At 34.1% G+C, this 16,101-nt stretch overlaps 2 protein-coding genes across 2 annotated transcripts; both read right to left on the bottom strand.

Annotated features, from left to right (window-relative positions):
• Positions 1 to 6,330: 6,330 nt before the first annotated feature.
• On the bottom strand, positions 6,331 to 6,744 carry LOC131605444 (classical arabinogalactan protein 9-like). Its single transcript, XM_058877795.1, has one exon. The coding sequence runs from the start codon at positions 6,742 to 6,744 to the stop codon at positions 6,331 to 6,333; it is 414 nt and encodes a 137-aa protein (XP_058733778.1).
• Positions 6,745 to 10,822: 4,078 nt separating this feature from the next.
• Positions 10,823 to 11,209, bottom strand: LOC131605443 (pEARLI1-like lipid transfer protein 3). The gene has a single exon (XM_058877794.1). The coding sequence runs from the start codon at positions 11,207 to 11,209 to the stop codon at positions 10,823 to 10,825; it is 387 nt and encodes a 128-aa protein (XP_058733777.1).
• Between the last annotated feature and the right edge of the window lie 4,892 nt (positions 11,210 to 16,101).

The following is a 16,101-nucleotide window of genomic DNA, read 5'->3' as shown; positions in this document are numbered from 1 at the left end:
AAATACTTGGATTCATGTATATTTATATGATTTGATGCATGTAATTATATATGGGTGTTACAGTTGGTATCAGAGCAGGTCGTATCCTCGACCTAGCCATGAGATATTATAAGTGTTTCCTTCTGTCCAAGATGTGTTGGGTTCCCATGATTTTTGTTGTGTTATGACTATGGTATTAAGCCTGATCAACTTAATCCCATTTTCATGACCTCCAGGAACATGGTGGACGGACGCAGGACTCGTGGTTGACCCCCACACTCAACCCCCACAAGTGAATCAACCGAATGGCGGTGAGAATATTCTGTGGCCCCAGTTCATGCAACAGCAGCAGAATCAGTTCATGTTGCGGATGATGCAACAGATGAATGGCGGTCATAATGTTCCAGTGGTTGTACCCGAAGCTGCAGGTGCGACTTATAAGGATTTCATTCGCATGAATCATCCGGAATTTCATGGTGGATTAGATCCTATTAAGGAACACGAGTGGGTGGCCGATGTGGAAGGGATCCTTGAGATCGTGCATTGTAGTGAAGAGGACAAGGTGGTGTTGCTTCTCATTCGCTAAAAGGTCCAGCTATGAGATGATGGAAGAGTGCTTCTGCGTTGATGACTATTCAAGAAGTACATAAGGAGTGGGTTAATTTCAAGACCACTTTTATGGAGAAATATTTTCCTAGTTCCCAGAGGACTAAAGAGGAATTGGAATTCCAACAGTTAAGGCAGGAGAATATTCGCTGGCTACTTATACTGAGAAGTTTGGAATTCTGGCTGCTTATTCTAGGCACGCCGGGTATGCTCCTGATGAGAGTTGGAAGGTGGACCAGTTTCTGTTTGGTTTAAGGGCTGAGATTTCGCATAGTGTGTCCTAGAGGGAGTTCACTACCTATACGGAGTTGTTGTGACAATGTTATGTGGCTGAGACCAGTTTGAAGAAAGTTCAAGCTGAGGAAGATTTGAAGAAGAATCAGAATGAGAGAGGAAGGCCAAGCCAACAGTTTCGGCCTAGGTCACAAGTTTTCTAAGGGAAACAAGTGTAGGGTTCTCGGTTTAGTGCACCTCCGGTGTGTCGTGATTGTGGTAAGAATCACCTTGGAAGGTGTAACCTTAAAAAGGGGTGAAATGTTTTTTTTTACTATTGACAAGAAAGGCATGTGGTGAGGAATTGTCCTCAGAATAGGAATCAAGTACAAGGAAGAGGTACTGGTAGATTTTACACCATGGATGCTAAGAAGACCAAGAGTGATAACTCTTTGATTGCGGGTACGTGTTTCATTAGTGGGCATTCTTGTTTTGTTCTATTTGATTGTGGAGCAACACACTCTTTTGTGTCATTACAATGTATGAAGCGACTTGGGTTGCAAGCTACTCCTTTATTTTCCTCCTATGGTGGTTACTACTGCTATGGATGAGATGGTCGAGACACCGTTGGTGTGTGAAAAATTGTGTGTTATCTGTGAGTGGTAGGAATTTCCAGATTGATCTTGTTTGCTTACCACTTAGGAAGGTAGATGTTGTTTTGATTATGGATTGGCTTTCTGTTAATTTGGTTTTCACTGGGTGTGAATAGAAGTTAATCATTATTCCATCTGAAGAAGCTACCCCGAAAGATGTTTTGACTACTATACTAGAAGGTACGGTAGGCATGATTAATTCTTGTATGAGAAAGAGAATTTTGTTCTGTTGGTTCTTACTAAGGAGACGGGTGACAAGTTAGAGGTTTCGCAAATTGCTGTTGTTAGAGTTTTCCTGATGTTTTTCCCGAGGAGGTCACTTCTCTTCCTCCGAAAAGGGAATTGGAATTCTCTATTGACCTGATACCGGGAACGGCTCCGATATCCGTTTCTCCGTATCGGATGGCACCACTTGAATTGAGAGCATTGAAAGGGCAATTGGAGGAGCTGATGGATAAACACCTTGTGCGACCTAGTGTCCCACCGTGGGGAGCTTCAGTGTTGTTAGTAAAGAAGAAGGATGGTGGGATGAGACTATGTATTGATTACCGTTGGTTGAATAAGGCCACCATCAAGAACAAATACCCTTTGCGAATGATAAACGACTTGTTTGATCAATTGAAAGGAGCCTGTGTATTCTCGAAGATTGATTTGCGGTCAGGTTGTCACCAAATCCGTGTGAAGAGCTCAGATGTGCCAAGACTGCATTTAGAACTCGTTATGGCCATTATGAATTCTTGGTGATGCCTTTCGGTGTGACGAATGCTCCAGCTGTCTTCATGGATTTTATGAATCGGATATTCCAGCCTTACTTAGATCAATTTGTGGTAGTCTTTATTGATGACATTCTTATTTATTCTCGTACTCCACAAGAGCACGAAGAACACCTGAGGATTGTTCTGTCGGTATTGCTAGAGAATCAATTGTTTGCTTAATTGAGTAAGTGTGAGTTTTGGATGACGGAGGTAAATTTCTTGGTCACGTTATATCTCAGGGAGGTGTGGCGTCATTACTTGTATGGACTTCATTTTGAAATGTTCAGTGACCACAAGAGTTTAAAGTACCTTTCGATCAGAAGGAGTTGAATATGCGTCAGAGGCGGTGGATGGAATACTTGAAGGATTATGATTTTGACTTGAAGTACCATCCAGGCAAGGCAAATAAAGTGGCGGATGCTTTGAGTCGGAAGGTGTTAAAGAGGGCCGAATTGACGATGTTAGAGTATGCGTTATTGGAAAATTTTGAGATCTCAACCTTCAATTTGTTTGGACCCAAAATGGAGTATTGATGGGAAACTTGAATGTTAATTCTATTTTGAGAAATGACATTCAACAAGCACAAGTGTCAGATGCTAAGTTACAAGGGGTGTTGGTTCAACCAGGGTTTACTCGAGCTACGGATGGAGTGATTATGTTTAATCAGAGGATTTGTATTCCGGACGATGCGCTATTGAAGAAAGAGATTTTTGATGAAGCTCACAAGGGTGCTTTCACTATACATCCGGGTTCTTCAAAAATGTATCAAGATTTGAAAGGAGATTATTGGTGGTCCGGAAGGTTAAGCAGGCACAAGATCGTCAGAAGAGTTATGCGGGTAATCGTAAAAGGCCCTTGGAGTTTATAGAAGGTGACCATGTATTCTTGAAGGTTACTCCGAGATTGAGGTTGAAGGGACCGTTTAAGTCGAGAAAGTTAAGTCTGAGATACGTGGGACCGTATGAGATTCTAGCAAGGATTGGTGAAGTAGCTTATCGTTTAGCTTTACCACCTTCTCTATCAGAAATGCATGATGTTTTTCACGTGTCTCAACTGCGGAAGTTTATTCCCGATCCTCTTCAGCCAGTATTACCATATGCAATTGAGATAGAATCAGAGTTGACTTTTGAACCCTTACCGAGCCTCATCGTGGGAAGAGAGACTAAAGTGTTACGGAACAAGGAGATTCCTCTTGTTAAGGTTCAGTGGGATGTGACGCATCCGGGTGATACTACATGGGAACTTGAATCGGAAATGTGGATGCTTACCCTCACCTTTCCAGGTAATTCTTAAATTCGAGGACGAATTTCTATTTAAGGGGGGGAGGATGTAATACCCCGTATTAAATTAAATGCTCTAATGTTATTAGCTGACACCGAGGTTTTATTAATTGGTACATTAGAGATACTTTTGGACATTTGAGTTAGTAGTGTAACTTGAGATATTCCTTATATCTTTTCCTTTTGGTTTTCTTCTTCATTTGCAACAAAAAAGAGAAAGTTAGAGAGAAGAAGTAGAGAGAAGGAGGAGCAAGAAGAGAAAGGAGAAGAAAGCTTGGATCTTCATCATTTCTCCGCCGAATCGACTCATCTTCGACATCAACGACTCATAATCGAGGTGGGTTCTAGTTAGAAACTTATAGCTTTTGATTATGGATGGAAATCATAAGTTTTGCATTTTGGGGTTTTCTATAGAAAAACCTAGGTTTTGAATCAAACCATGGATGTTCATGATTGAGTGTTGTATATCCCAAGTGTACCATGTATGAGTTGTTTCTATGCTTTAGTATGATTCTGGAACAGGTTTGAGTATGGAGATGGTTGGATTAAACCATGGGAAAGGCAAGAAAACAGATCTGAAATTTCTGATTTCGCGCGCTTCGCGGCGCGAACTATAGGTAGCGGCGCGAACCATGCAGAAGAAGTTTGGGGGTTTGGTTTTGTCATCAGTACGCGGCGCGTACAAGGTTTCGCGACGCGAACACTATGAGAATGTTGTGAGGTTTGCCACTGCCTGAGGTTCGCGGCGCGACCTAGCTGTTGCGCGGCGCGAACTGAAGGTTACTTAGCCAATTCTTTAGTTTAATGAGATAAAACTGTTTCGATCATAACTTTTGAACCATAACTCTGTTTTAATCACCGTTCGAAGTGATAGGAAGCTAGAAGCGTGTACTTTCTAGTAGTGTAGGTTTTGGGAACAAAGGGAGAATTATTTAATCGAGAGTCGGGAATTGCTTGATTACTTGGGTTGGTTTTCGTTCGAATTCATGAGAACGTTATGCTTTTGGTATGATGCTTGTGTACTCTATAATTGTTATTGAGTTCTATTGCAGGTGGATTAGTATACCTTGTTATATATGTTTATATCAAGAGGGTTGAATAACTTCATTGTTATGTGAATAAAAGATAAGTGAGGAAAACTAGGGTTTGTTAGGTATGTGTATCTTAACAAAGAAAACCTAGGATGAGACATTATATGGAACATACGTGTTTAGAATCTTATGAGGAAAGGCTAACAGGCCTAGTGATTTGCGTGAGCGATCACCAAAGTATGAAGGGCTAACAGGCCTAGTGGTTTGCGGAAGCGATCACCATTGTATGATGTATTAATCGGAACCGTTGTATTTCTTTATTTCTTTATTTTTCTTTTGAATGCTAACAGGCATTCTTCGTGCAGAGAGGAACTGTGCAGAGAGGCACAAATAATCTTGGCCGGTTTGATTCCCGCTTTTGTGTACGAATGGAACCTACGGGTAGAGACTTGTGATGGTGTACGGGCCATGTGAAGTGACGATTCATGGGGAAAGGCTCATGAGTCCGAATCCATTTCGTATGTCAAGATTTTTCCAAAGGATCCATGACTCGTGCCACCTCCTAGACGTAGAAGGGGACGGGAATATGGGGATGCCTTGGTATTGGTTTCCGATTAATAATCTTGTGTTGAGTTGTTGAACTCTAAGTATGATTCCATATAATGTTAGTATGAGAACTCAAGGTCTAGTTCCTTTTATGACTTGAGACTTATAGGTTAGAACCTTGTAAAGCCGAGAGGATCCATAGGATAGGGAACTCACTGAGATTTTGTATCTCACCCCATTATATATTGATTTCAGGTGCTACAGGTTCCGCGAAGGGTAAGGAGAAGGCAATTTGATTCCTTATTCCTTATGTTCTTTGGTATGGCGAAGCTTCCGTTGTGGAGTTCTTTTGAGATCATTGTTTGATCTAGTTCTTAGTATTTTTATTTTTGAACATCTTGTATGTATTATGCCATTGTGTAGGACTTTTGTATTAGGGCATTAATATGTATAATGTGTTGACTAGGAACTTATTGGTATTTCAGTACCAAATACTTGGATTCATGTATATTTATATGATTTGATGCATGTAATTATATATGGGTGTTACACTTATGTCAGTTGGGAGTATATACATTATTCTAATTCCTTTCATGGAGTAATAACACTAGTGTTTAATAGGAATAAGAAAAATATAACTCAAGAATGGCTTTAAGATAATAAAAATATCTCATAAAGATCATACAAAATAAACACTTTAGAAATATCATAATATTATTAATAGATAATGAAGTCATTGAAATGCATAAACTATATGTCAATGAAAAATCTACTTCTTCATCATCTTTGACATCCAACAACTATCGACAAAGATAGCGTCTTCCATCGATATAATAATTAAACACAATAATACAAATATATATTTTAGTATTAATATAATGAACAGTTTTTATTTAGTAGAACTTATTTCGTTAATATAATATAATATAATAGGAATAGTCCATTGGTGATGGCGTGCATAAGCCATCATATCGATCATGCATTTTATTGGTCTTAACGGCTGCATTTGAAATTTGTAGGCATTTGACGCCCACATCGGTTCAAGATTAATTGCAAGGGAATGTTAAGATCAATAATGATGATTCCCAAGATATTAGCCTTAAGTGCAGCGCATAGACATATAGAGGCTTCGAGATCAATAAGACCATTGATGAGGTTGCAACAAGGCTTAGTATCTTGTCCGATCCCTACGTTCACAACATTCAACACATTGGCGCAAACACTCAATCTTCCTATTTGACAAGTAGGTGACGTCGTAGGAGTTATCTTAGGCGGGGGTGTCAAATATCTTGGTGGTGGTGTGGAAGGAGAGATCATAGGGGGTGTTGCCGTAGGACTTGGCGGTGGTGTGGAAGGAGAGACTATGAGAGGTGTTGTCATAGGATTTGAAGGGGGTGCGGATGGATTTTTTTGTAGGTGGTGGTGTAGTAGGACAAGGTGGTGCGATCGTCATAGTTGGTGGGGGTGTAGAAGGTTGCACGGAAGGAGGTACCATAGGTGGTGGTGTCATCAGATGGGGTGGTGGTGTCATTTGACTTGGTGGGAGTTTTGATGGAGGAGGTGGTGTTTTGGGATGAGTTGGTGGTGTCTTAGGATTTGGAGTGGAAGAGACAAGGGTTGAAGCAAAAATAAGATTAATGCAGAGAATTATAATGGACGCAATAGTATTGTTTGATTTCATTGTGCAGTTACGAGAGAAACTGTTGATTGCAATTTTAAATGAGAAATGTATTTAGTTGATGAATAATTTGGAGAAGTAAGGTCCAATATTTATAGGAAAAGATTTTGTTGTAGGTACAAATTTTTTTGTTAGATAAGATACTATAATTTGTATTATTTAGAGAATTAATTTCTAACTAACTATCCTTTAATTCATCTTGCCTAACTATGAAAGAAATATTTGACTTTGAGCGAATTGAAGTTATGTCTTTCACGGCTACAAGCATAGTATGATGTCATTTTAAGGGACTCAAATGATACAATAAATAGTTCATTTTTGAAGAAGAAGAATAAAAAACAAACAAAATAAATTAATTTAGTTCAACTTGCTTTGAATTGAATTGATATATTTTCTTACTAGTTGCTCTTGCAAATAAATACAATAAGAATCTTTGTAAAACGCCATGCAAGAATAAAAAAAAAGTTGACATTTTACATCGGAAACTTTTGAATCACCTCAATAGTTAAAAACATTTAACTTATAAGAAGTGGCAGTTAATTCTTTAAAAAACTATAGTTTGACTTTTATTAATAAAAATGTAATAGAAAGATAAGGATACAACAAATTGATACAAGAAAGTAGTCAAATTTAACAAATGTTAATACAAGAACCTAAAATAAATGACGAATTGCAAAATAAATATCCTAACATATTCCATTATATCAATTCAATCCATAATTAAGATATAATTTTAAACTATTCGACCGAAACATTTAATTTGCAACATTCTCTTTTTATATAATTCACTTTAGCAAAATTTAAATCAACTAAATGATAGCTAACATAAAATAGTTTGATTTCATTAATATAATTTTTCCTATATCTTCATATAAACAAATGTAATAAAGAAATTGCACCTTAGAAGAAAAACAATCACTTAAAGAAAATGTTGACACAATCCTCAATTCTATTGAATAAAAACATACATAAGTTGTCAAAGAAAAAAAAACAATCAATCTACTAGGTGTCATAAACAATGGGAAAGGCAAGGTCCATGAAAGAGTCATCTGTAAAATGTAGAACAAAACAGAAGGAAATATATGTCATAAAACAAATTATTGTAAAAATGATATGCCAGTGCGTTTCCATTTTTATTTTACTAAATTAATTATTTATTAGGTATGTGTCCTATTATTGCTAATCTTCCATCATATTGTATACATTTCGTTACATTTTGTAAAAAAAAAATCTTTTTTGCACTCATAAACAGTTATAAACCAACAACTTCTTCTGTATAATATAAATCACACACATTTCAATATGTTCTTTATTTTATTTGAAGTTCACTCATATGATTTTTATATTTGATATTTATTTTAGTTCGATTTTCAAAGTCTTAAAGATATCAATTCTAAAAAAATAGAAGCATTGAAATCGTAAAACTTGTTCTATATTATTCTAAATCATAATTTACTTTCTGTTAACGACTAGTAGAAAATGCAATATTTACACACAATCGTTGACTATCAGCGCAAGCCACCTGATATGTAATGTAGTTTGGGAAATTGTGAGTTTGGTTAAGCATTGTTAAAGTGTTGAATGTTACACATCAATTTTTACATAATATAATTTCTATATACCGAACTATTTACGAAAGGTCAAGAGTACATCGTTAGATTAAAATAAAGACAAATGGAAACTCTAGCATGAGGTTACCGGTCGCGAAAGCGTGTAAAAATAAAAAGCTAAATTAATCATCAATATAAAACAACTACACAAAAATAATTTTCTATTTAATTTCAATTTTTATATCATGTTTCTACAATTTACTTACTTATTCTAATATATTTATTTATGTTTAACCACGTTATTCATCAAGTTAAACTTTGTAATTTTTCCTATTGATGAAACCAGATATTTATTTCCATTCTTCTTCATGTCTTTAGCATAATAATGTCAAAACAACTTACCGAACCTTACCTTAATTATATAACAGTATATTATGACGATTTAGGGTTAGTTCTTTTGTCCTAATTTCTAAAATAACTTTCTAAGTGTATTTCCATATTTAATTTTTCATATAAAACCATAATTTTTGGAGTTGAACTTATTGAATGATGCATTGCTAAACAAATGTAAATGTTTTGCTCAAGGGTCTAGATTAACAAATGAAACGGAAGAAATAATGCATGCGAATATAGGATGTTTCAATTATTGAATTTTAAAAAACTTATTAAAAATATTATAACCTCTTTAAAAAAGTTGTCAAAACGCTTTAACTAAACTTATGTCAGTTGGGGGTATATACATTATTCTAATTCCTTTCATGGAGTAATAACACTAGTGTTTATAAGGAATAAGAAAAATATAACTCAAGAATGGCTTTAAGGTAATAAAAATATCTCATAAAGATCATACAAAATAAACACTTTAGAAATATCATAATATTATTAATAGATAATGAAGTCATTGAATTGCATAAACTATATGTCAATAAAAAAACTACTTCTTCATCATCTTTGACATCCAACAACTATCGACAAAGGCAGCGTCTTCCATCGATATAATAATTAAACACAATAATACAAATATATATATTTTAGTATTAATATAATGAACGGTTTTTATTTAGTAGAACTTATTTCGTTAATATAATCTAATATAATAGGAATAATTCATTGGTGATGGCGTGCATAAGCCATCATATCGATCATGCATTTTATTGGTCTTAACGGTTGCATTTGAAATTTTTAGGCATTTGACGCCCGCATCGGTTCAAGATTAATTGCAAGGGAATTTTAAGATCAATATGTAATTGCAAAGCTTCTCAAGCATAATTGGTTTTGATGAAGACAATATGGACATCAAGCTTTCATAAAGGATGTGCAAAAAGAATTTCAAGTATTAAGCAAAAATACATCATTTCAAAGTCTTGAAGAAAATTGTGAAGATTCAAGAATCGAGCTAAAACGTCAAAGGTATAAACAATACTCACTTTGACATATAATTGTTCACAAATATATTTCCATGCATATCATAATCATCTACAAGTTTCATATTTTAAAGAATTCATTTAAAACCTTTTTCATATGTAAAATTCAAAATAAAGGTTTTAGGAACCGAGTTGTCCCTATGGGGGAACCGGTTCCCAGCATTCTCAGTTTCTTCATCTCTGTATTTTACTACTAGGAACCGGGTTGTCCCTAGGTGGGAACCGGTTCCTCAGTTCAAATTTCAAATTTTTCTGCTGTAACGTTCAGCAGGAACCGGGTTGTCCCAGGTAGGAACCGGTTCCTACTGAACCAGTGTGTTTTTCCATTGCATGATTTCATTCAAACGAATTTGTTTTCTTACCACTTAATCATTGCATTGCTTCATGGAAAAATAACCATTCAAAGAGGTGTTTAACACATTATAAATACTACATCTTTCATAATCATTAATCACCTTCTTCATTAACAATTCATAAACCATATATTCTTCATCTTTCAATATTTCCAAGTGTTCATCAAATACTCTTTTTCAAGTGAAACTTTCTATACACATTTTCATTGAAAATTCATTCAAAGTTTCATGCATACATTGTGAACACTTATATTCATTTTGAGAATTGTTTATTTGAAGAAGAAGATCAATCCAAGATTGATATTGCTCTACAAACTTCATACAAAAACTCTTGTAAAAATTTAAAGAATATTGTTTCCTTACTATCCAGGATTGTTGGAAGTAAGTGGTGTGTTTGAAGAGGATTATTCTTCATCCACATTAGTGTTGATTGATCTTAAAGGTTTTAAGAACCTTTGATCACCCTATAGGTTAGATAGTAGGCATAGGTTTGTACAATCATTCTAACTATAGTGAAATCTCTTTCGTGTTTGAAAGGACTGGAGTACTCTCGGATTGTGAGGGGAACCAGTATATATCGTTGTGTTCTTTATCTTTCCGCTTTTACCGCTTTCATTACCATTACTAAGAAAAAGATAAAACCATCAAAAGCCTTCAAACACTTAACCAAAAATTTGTAAAGAAATTCTCATAAAACCGATTAATTTTTGAAAACCTAATTCACCCCCCCCCCCTTCTTAGGCATATCTGTTACTTACACAATAATGATGATTCCCAAGATATTAGCCTTAAGTGCAGCGCATAGACATATAGAGGCTTCGAGGTCAATAAGACCATTGATGAGGTTGCAACAAGGCTTAGTATCTTGTCCAATACCTACATTCACAACATTCAACACATTGGCACAAACACTCAATCTTCCTATTTGACAAGTAGGTGACGTCGTAGGAGTTATCTTAGGCGGGGGTATCAAATATCTTGGTGGTGGTGTGGAAGGAGAGATCATAGGGGGTGTTGCCGTAGGACTTGGCGGTGGTGTGGAAGGAGAGACTATGGGAGGTGTTGTCATAGGATTTGAAGGGGGTGCGGATGGATTTTTTGTAGGTGGTGGTGTAGTAGGACAAGGTGGTGCGATCGTCATAGTTGGTGGGGGTGTAGAAGGTTGCACGGAAGGAGGTGTAACACCCCTTTTTACCCCATAAATAATAAGCATATAATCAGAGAATAAGCATGCATATAATTAAAAAGGGCGTCACATCGACGTTTTCAAAAACTAAAAGCTTTTAAAAACCGACAACATTTATCCACAAAATACAATACACCTGGTCATTTCAAATAACACCTGACATATAATCATAATTCATCCAGAATATGCATTAACAGCGGAAAGTAATACTCGTGTGTTTCATATAAATGATACATGTCCCATACCATGATCATATCTCCATAAACAACTCATAAAATAACCATAATCATAATATTTGGCCCAAAGCCTCTCAACAACAAGTAACCAATTAAACAAGTTCACAAGTTATAACAAAATACATAAACAATTAGAACATGAGTTCAATGTCTAAGCTACCCAGTGTTACATGACCAGAGCATTGACTCGCTGCTTAATTACCAAGCAAACTCAGAAGAAGCTCCGACTAGGTCACACGCAAGCTACTAATCATCAAACCTGCATGTCGCCAAACGAGGGCAACATTAAACAGAAGGGTGAGAATACAAACCATTATGAAGAAAGTATAACGGAATACAATGGTTAAATCAATACTTCAAATAATTAATCATACTATGTATAACCATGTAGATAATAGTAATCAACCCATATTTCACATGTTATCGAGTATACAACAAGCTTGAATAGTATAATATTTCAATTCTACTATTATATTCTCAATTAAGTACACAATCATAGTTATCACACATGCACACATTTTATCAAATATATATTCAAACTTCACTCGTTTCAATTATCAAACTCATACACATATCACAACTACATCAACTTCACATACTCAATTATCGCATAATTTTAATGTGACTCAATGCAAGATATGTGACGCTATGCATGTGGTACCGAATTGTGAACCCAAAGTTTCACCGCTTTCCGATTCAATATCTAGAATCCAAGCCACGCTTCCGATCCGGACAAGACCAAAGCCCACCCAAAATGTAAACATATAGTCTACCGCTTCCGATTCACTCTAGAATCTAAGCCCGCTTGTGTTTCAAAGCAAATCCACCTATGTTTCAAGGCACGCTATGATATGAATGTATGTACAATGTCACAAATATATGCAATTAAGATCATCTCTACCATCTTAAATTTCCGCATATCACAATAATTCAACCCTATGAATTATCCACCAATTGTACACAACATTCACAACACACACATCATTCACATACAAGAGGTCAATTAATCAATTACGATTCACACAATCCAATTAACACTAGTAACCACACTATCTCATGTTAATTCTCATTTTGCCAATTATACCTGAACACACACTTTCAACATCAAGCAATTAATCATTAGAATTAATATTAACCAACTACTCACAGAGAATCAATATTAGCACAACATCATTGGCATGGAAATATATATTTCTCAACATACATATTCAAGACAAAACACAATTACGGACAAATCCTCAAAATACCGTAATTTACCGACCAATCGAATAATTGATCTAATTCCAAATTTATTCTAATCAATTGAACTCATTGAAATTAGTTCAACTATTAATTAAGTTAACTAATTAATAATTATATTACATTAGTTCCAAGTTTCTAATTCATTTTCTATTCTAAACCAATATTTAATATAAAAGATATTCAAATTAAAACTATTTCAGTCGGTCCGTAAATATCACATTTTCAACAAATTAACACCACCATGTTAATCTACTAATTAAACTTAGCTATCACGTAAATTTTCATCAAATTCCGGACAACTAATTATACCGCTTAATTTGACTATTTCGATCAAACGGACTATTAGAATCTTATAATATTTATTTCCATTACAATATAGCATCCTTATATAATCTCCTTTAATCAAAATGGAAACAGGCATAGAAAGAAAGAATAGGCTAGTTTATTCTCCATTTAAAATGCACTACAGTAAGTACCATGGAACAATATGGAACATGAGATACATGTTATAGTATATGAACACACTACATTTTCAATTTCTATTTCTATTTATGAAGCGCTACAGTGTAAGTGAACCTACAATGTCACTGTATATGAACATGTTAATACCATATAACTTAATGCCCACTACAGTAAAGGAATGTATTACATAAAGCAAGTGGTGTTAGTTTTTCTTTTATTTGACTAAGGTTTATGTGGTTTCACGTTTTTTTTTCAATTGGCCAAAAGTAATTCTACAACAGTATTGTGGCTCACATTACTAATTGGCCAAGAGAAAGCATCAGTAGCCAAGTAATGAATGAAAGAAGCAACGAAATGGAACGCGACACGTTTCTAGCCCGGCATAGCAAAACTGCCGTCGGTCATCAACACTTGATGGTGACGTCATTCGGTCTCTAACCTTTACTTCATTTCCATTTCATTTTCATAAGTATATGAACACATGAGTATTCGTTTCCAGTATTAATTTTTGGTTTAAACTCCCAATTTTTCTACAGATTTCAATATACTAAACAGAAATTAAAACACATTTTTTTTATAAGATTCAACTATGAACAAATATAAATATGTTAATCTACCAATTGTCCCATTATACTAACCCACAATGATTAGGGATTCTCCCCTTTACCTCTTGATTTCTCCTCCAAAACCCTAGCTCCTCTTCTTGTTCCTCTCCTCCACTTCTATTCTTTAAACCAGAAAATGAAAAATGATGCTTCTCCCCCTTATTTCCTCTCTTACTATCTTTATTTATTATATTGGGCTTCAAATGAATAACACCTCCTAATTGCTTATAACCCCAACAAATAGGCCCAATTGATAAAATAGAGTAGTCAAATAAATAATTATGCTCCAACAAATAATATTATTACCCTAAATATTATTTCCCGATTAATCCAATTAACTCCGACTTTATCTCAATTAAATAAAATTCCAATAATAATATTATTTCTAATATTATTTCTAATATTATTTCTAATATTATTTCTCTACATATTCCACGTTATTAATTCTTCGATTAACCAATTAAATTCCAACTTCACTTAATAATCCGAACACGTTTCTCAACAACACCGACGATCCAATTAATTATCAAACTTCGTCCAAATTAAGTAAATAAATCTTTATTTAATTTAATTAGCCAAATAATAAAATTCGGGCTGTTACAGGAGGTACCATAGGTGGTGGTGTCATGAGATGGGGTGGTGGTGTCATGAGATGGGGTGGTGGTGTCATTTGACTTGGTGGGAGTTTTGATGGAGGAGGTGGTGTTTTGGGATGAGTTGGTGGTGTCTTAGGATTTGGAGTGGAAGAGACAAGGGTTGAAGCAAAAATAACATTAATGCAGAGAATTATAATGGACGCAATAGTATTGTTTGATTTCATTGTGCAGTTATGAGAGAAACTGTTGATTGCAATTTTAAATGAGAAATGTATTTAGTTGATGAATAATTTGGAGAAGTAAGGTCCAATATTTATAAGAAAAGATTTTGTTGTAGGTACAAATTTTTTTTTTAGATAAGATACTATAATTTGTATTATTTAGAGAATTAATTTCTAACTAACTATCCTTTAATTCATCTTGCCTAACTATGAAAGAAATATTTGACTTTGAGCGAATTGAAGTTATGTCTTTCACGGCTACAAGCATAGTATGATGTAATTTTAAGGGACTCAAACGATACAATAAATAGTTCATTTTTGAAGAAGAAGAATAAAAAACAAACAAAATAAATTAATTTAGTTCAACTTGCTTTGAATTGAATTGATATATTTTCTTACTAGTTGCTCTTGCAAATAAATACAATAAGAATCTTTGTAAAACGCCATGCAAGAATAAAAAAAAGTTGACATTTTACATCGGAAACTTTTGAATCACCTCAATAGTTAAAAACATTTAACTTATAAGAAGTGGCAGTTAATTCTTTAAAAAACTATAGTTTGACTTTTATTAATAAATATGTAATAGAAAGATAAGGATACAACAAATTAATACAAGAAAGTAGTCAAATTTAACAAATGTTAATACAAGAACCTAAAATAAATAACGAATTGCAAAATAAATATCCTAACATATTCCATTATATCAATTCAATCCATAATTAAGATATAATTTTAAACTATTCGACCGAAACATTTAATTTGCAACATTCTCTTTTTATATAATTCACTTTAGCAAAATTTAAATCAACTAAATGATAGCTAACATAAAATATATTTGATTTCATTAATATAATTTTTCCTATATCTTCATATAAACAAACGTAATAAAGAAATTGCACCTTAGAAGAAAAACAATCACTTAAAGAAAATGTTGACACAATCCTCAATTCTATTGAATAAAAACATACATAAGTTGTCAAAGAAAAAAAACAATCAATCTACTAGGTGTCATAAACAATGTGAAAGGCAAGGTCCATGAAAGAGTCATCTGTGAAATGTAGAACAAAACAGAAGGAAATATATGTCATAAAACAAATTATTGTAAAAATGATATGCCAGTGCGTTTCCATTTTTATTTTACTAAATTAATTCTTTATTAGGTATGTGTCCTATTATTGCTAATCTTCCATCATATTGTATACATTTCGTTACATTTTGTAAAAAAAAAATTCTTTTTTGCACTCATAAACAGTTATAAACCAACAACTTCTTCTGTATAATATAAATCACACACATTTCAATATGCTCTTTATTTTATTTGAAGTTCACTCATATGATTTTTATTTTTGATATTTATTTTAGTTCGATTTTCAAAGTCTTAAAGATATCAATTCTAAAAAAATAGAAGCATTGAAATCGTAAAACTTGTTCTATATTATTCTAAATCATAATTTACTTTCTGTTAACGACTAGTAGAAAAATGCA

The sequence above is a fragment of the Vicia villosa genome, linkage group LG5 (genome assembly GCF_029867415.1).
Source record: "Vicia villosa cultivar HV-30 ecotype Madison, WI linkage group LG5, Vvil1.0, whole genome shotgun sequence".
In the NCBI taxonomy this organism is placed as follows: Eukaryota; Viridiplantae; Streptophyta; class Magnoliopsida; order Fabales; family Fabaceae; genus Vicia; species Vicia villosa.
The sequence above is the reverse complement of the archived record's forward strand: the minus strand, read 5'-3'. Positions and strand labels throughout refer to the sequence as shown.

Excerpts from the sequence above, each read along its gene's own strand:
- LOC131605444 (XM_058877795.1), bottom strand. The coding sequence starts at position 6,744 with ATGAAATCAAACAATACTATTGCGTCCATTATAATTCTCTGCATTAAT.
- LOC131605443 (XM_058877794.1), bottom strand. The coding sequence starts at position 11,209 with ATGACGATCGCACCACCTTGTCCTACTACACCACCACCTACAAAAAAT.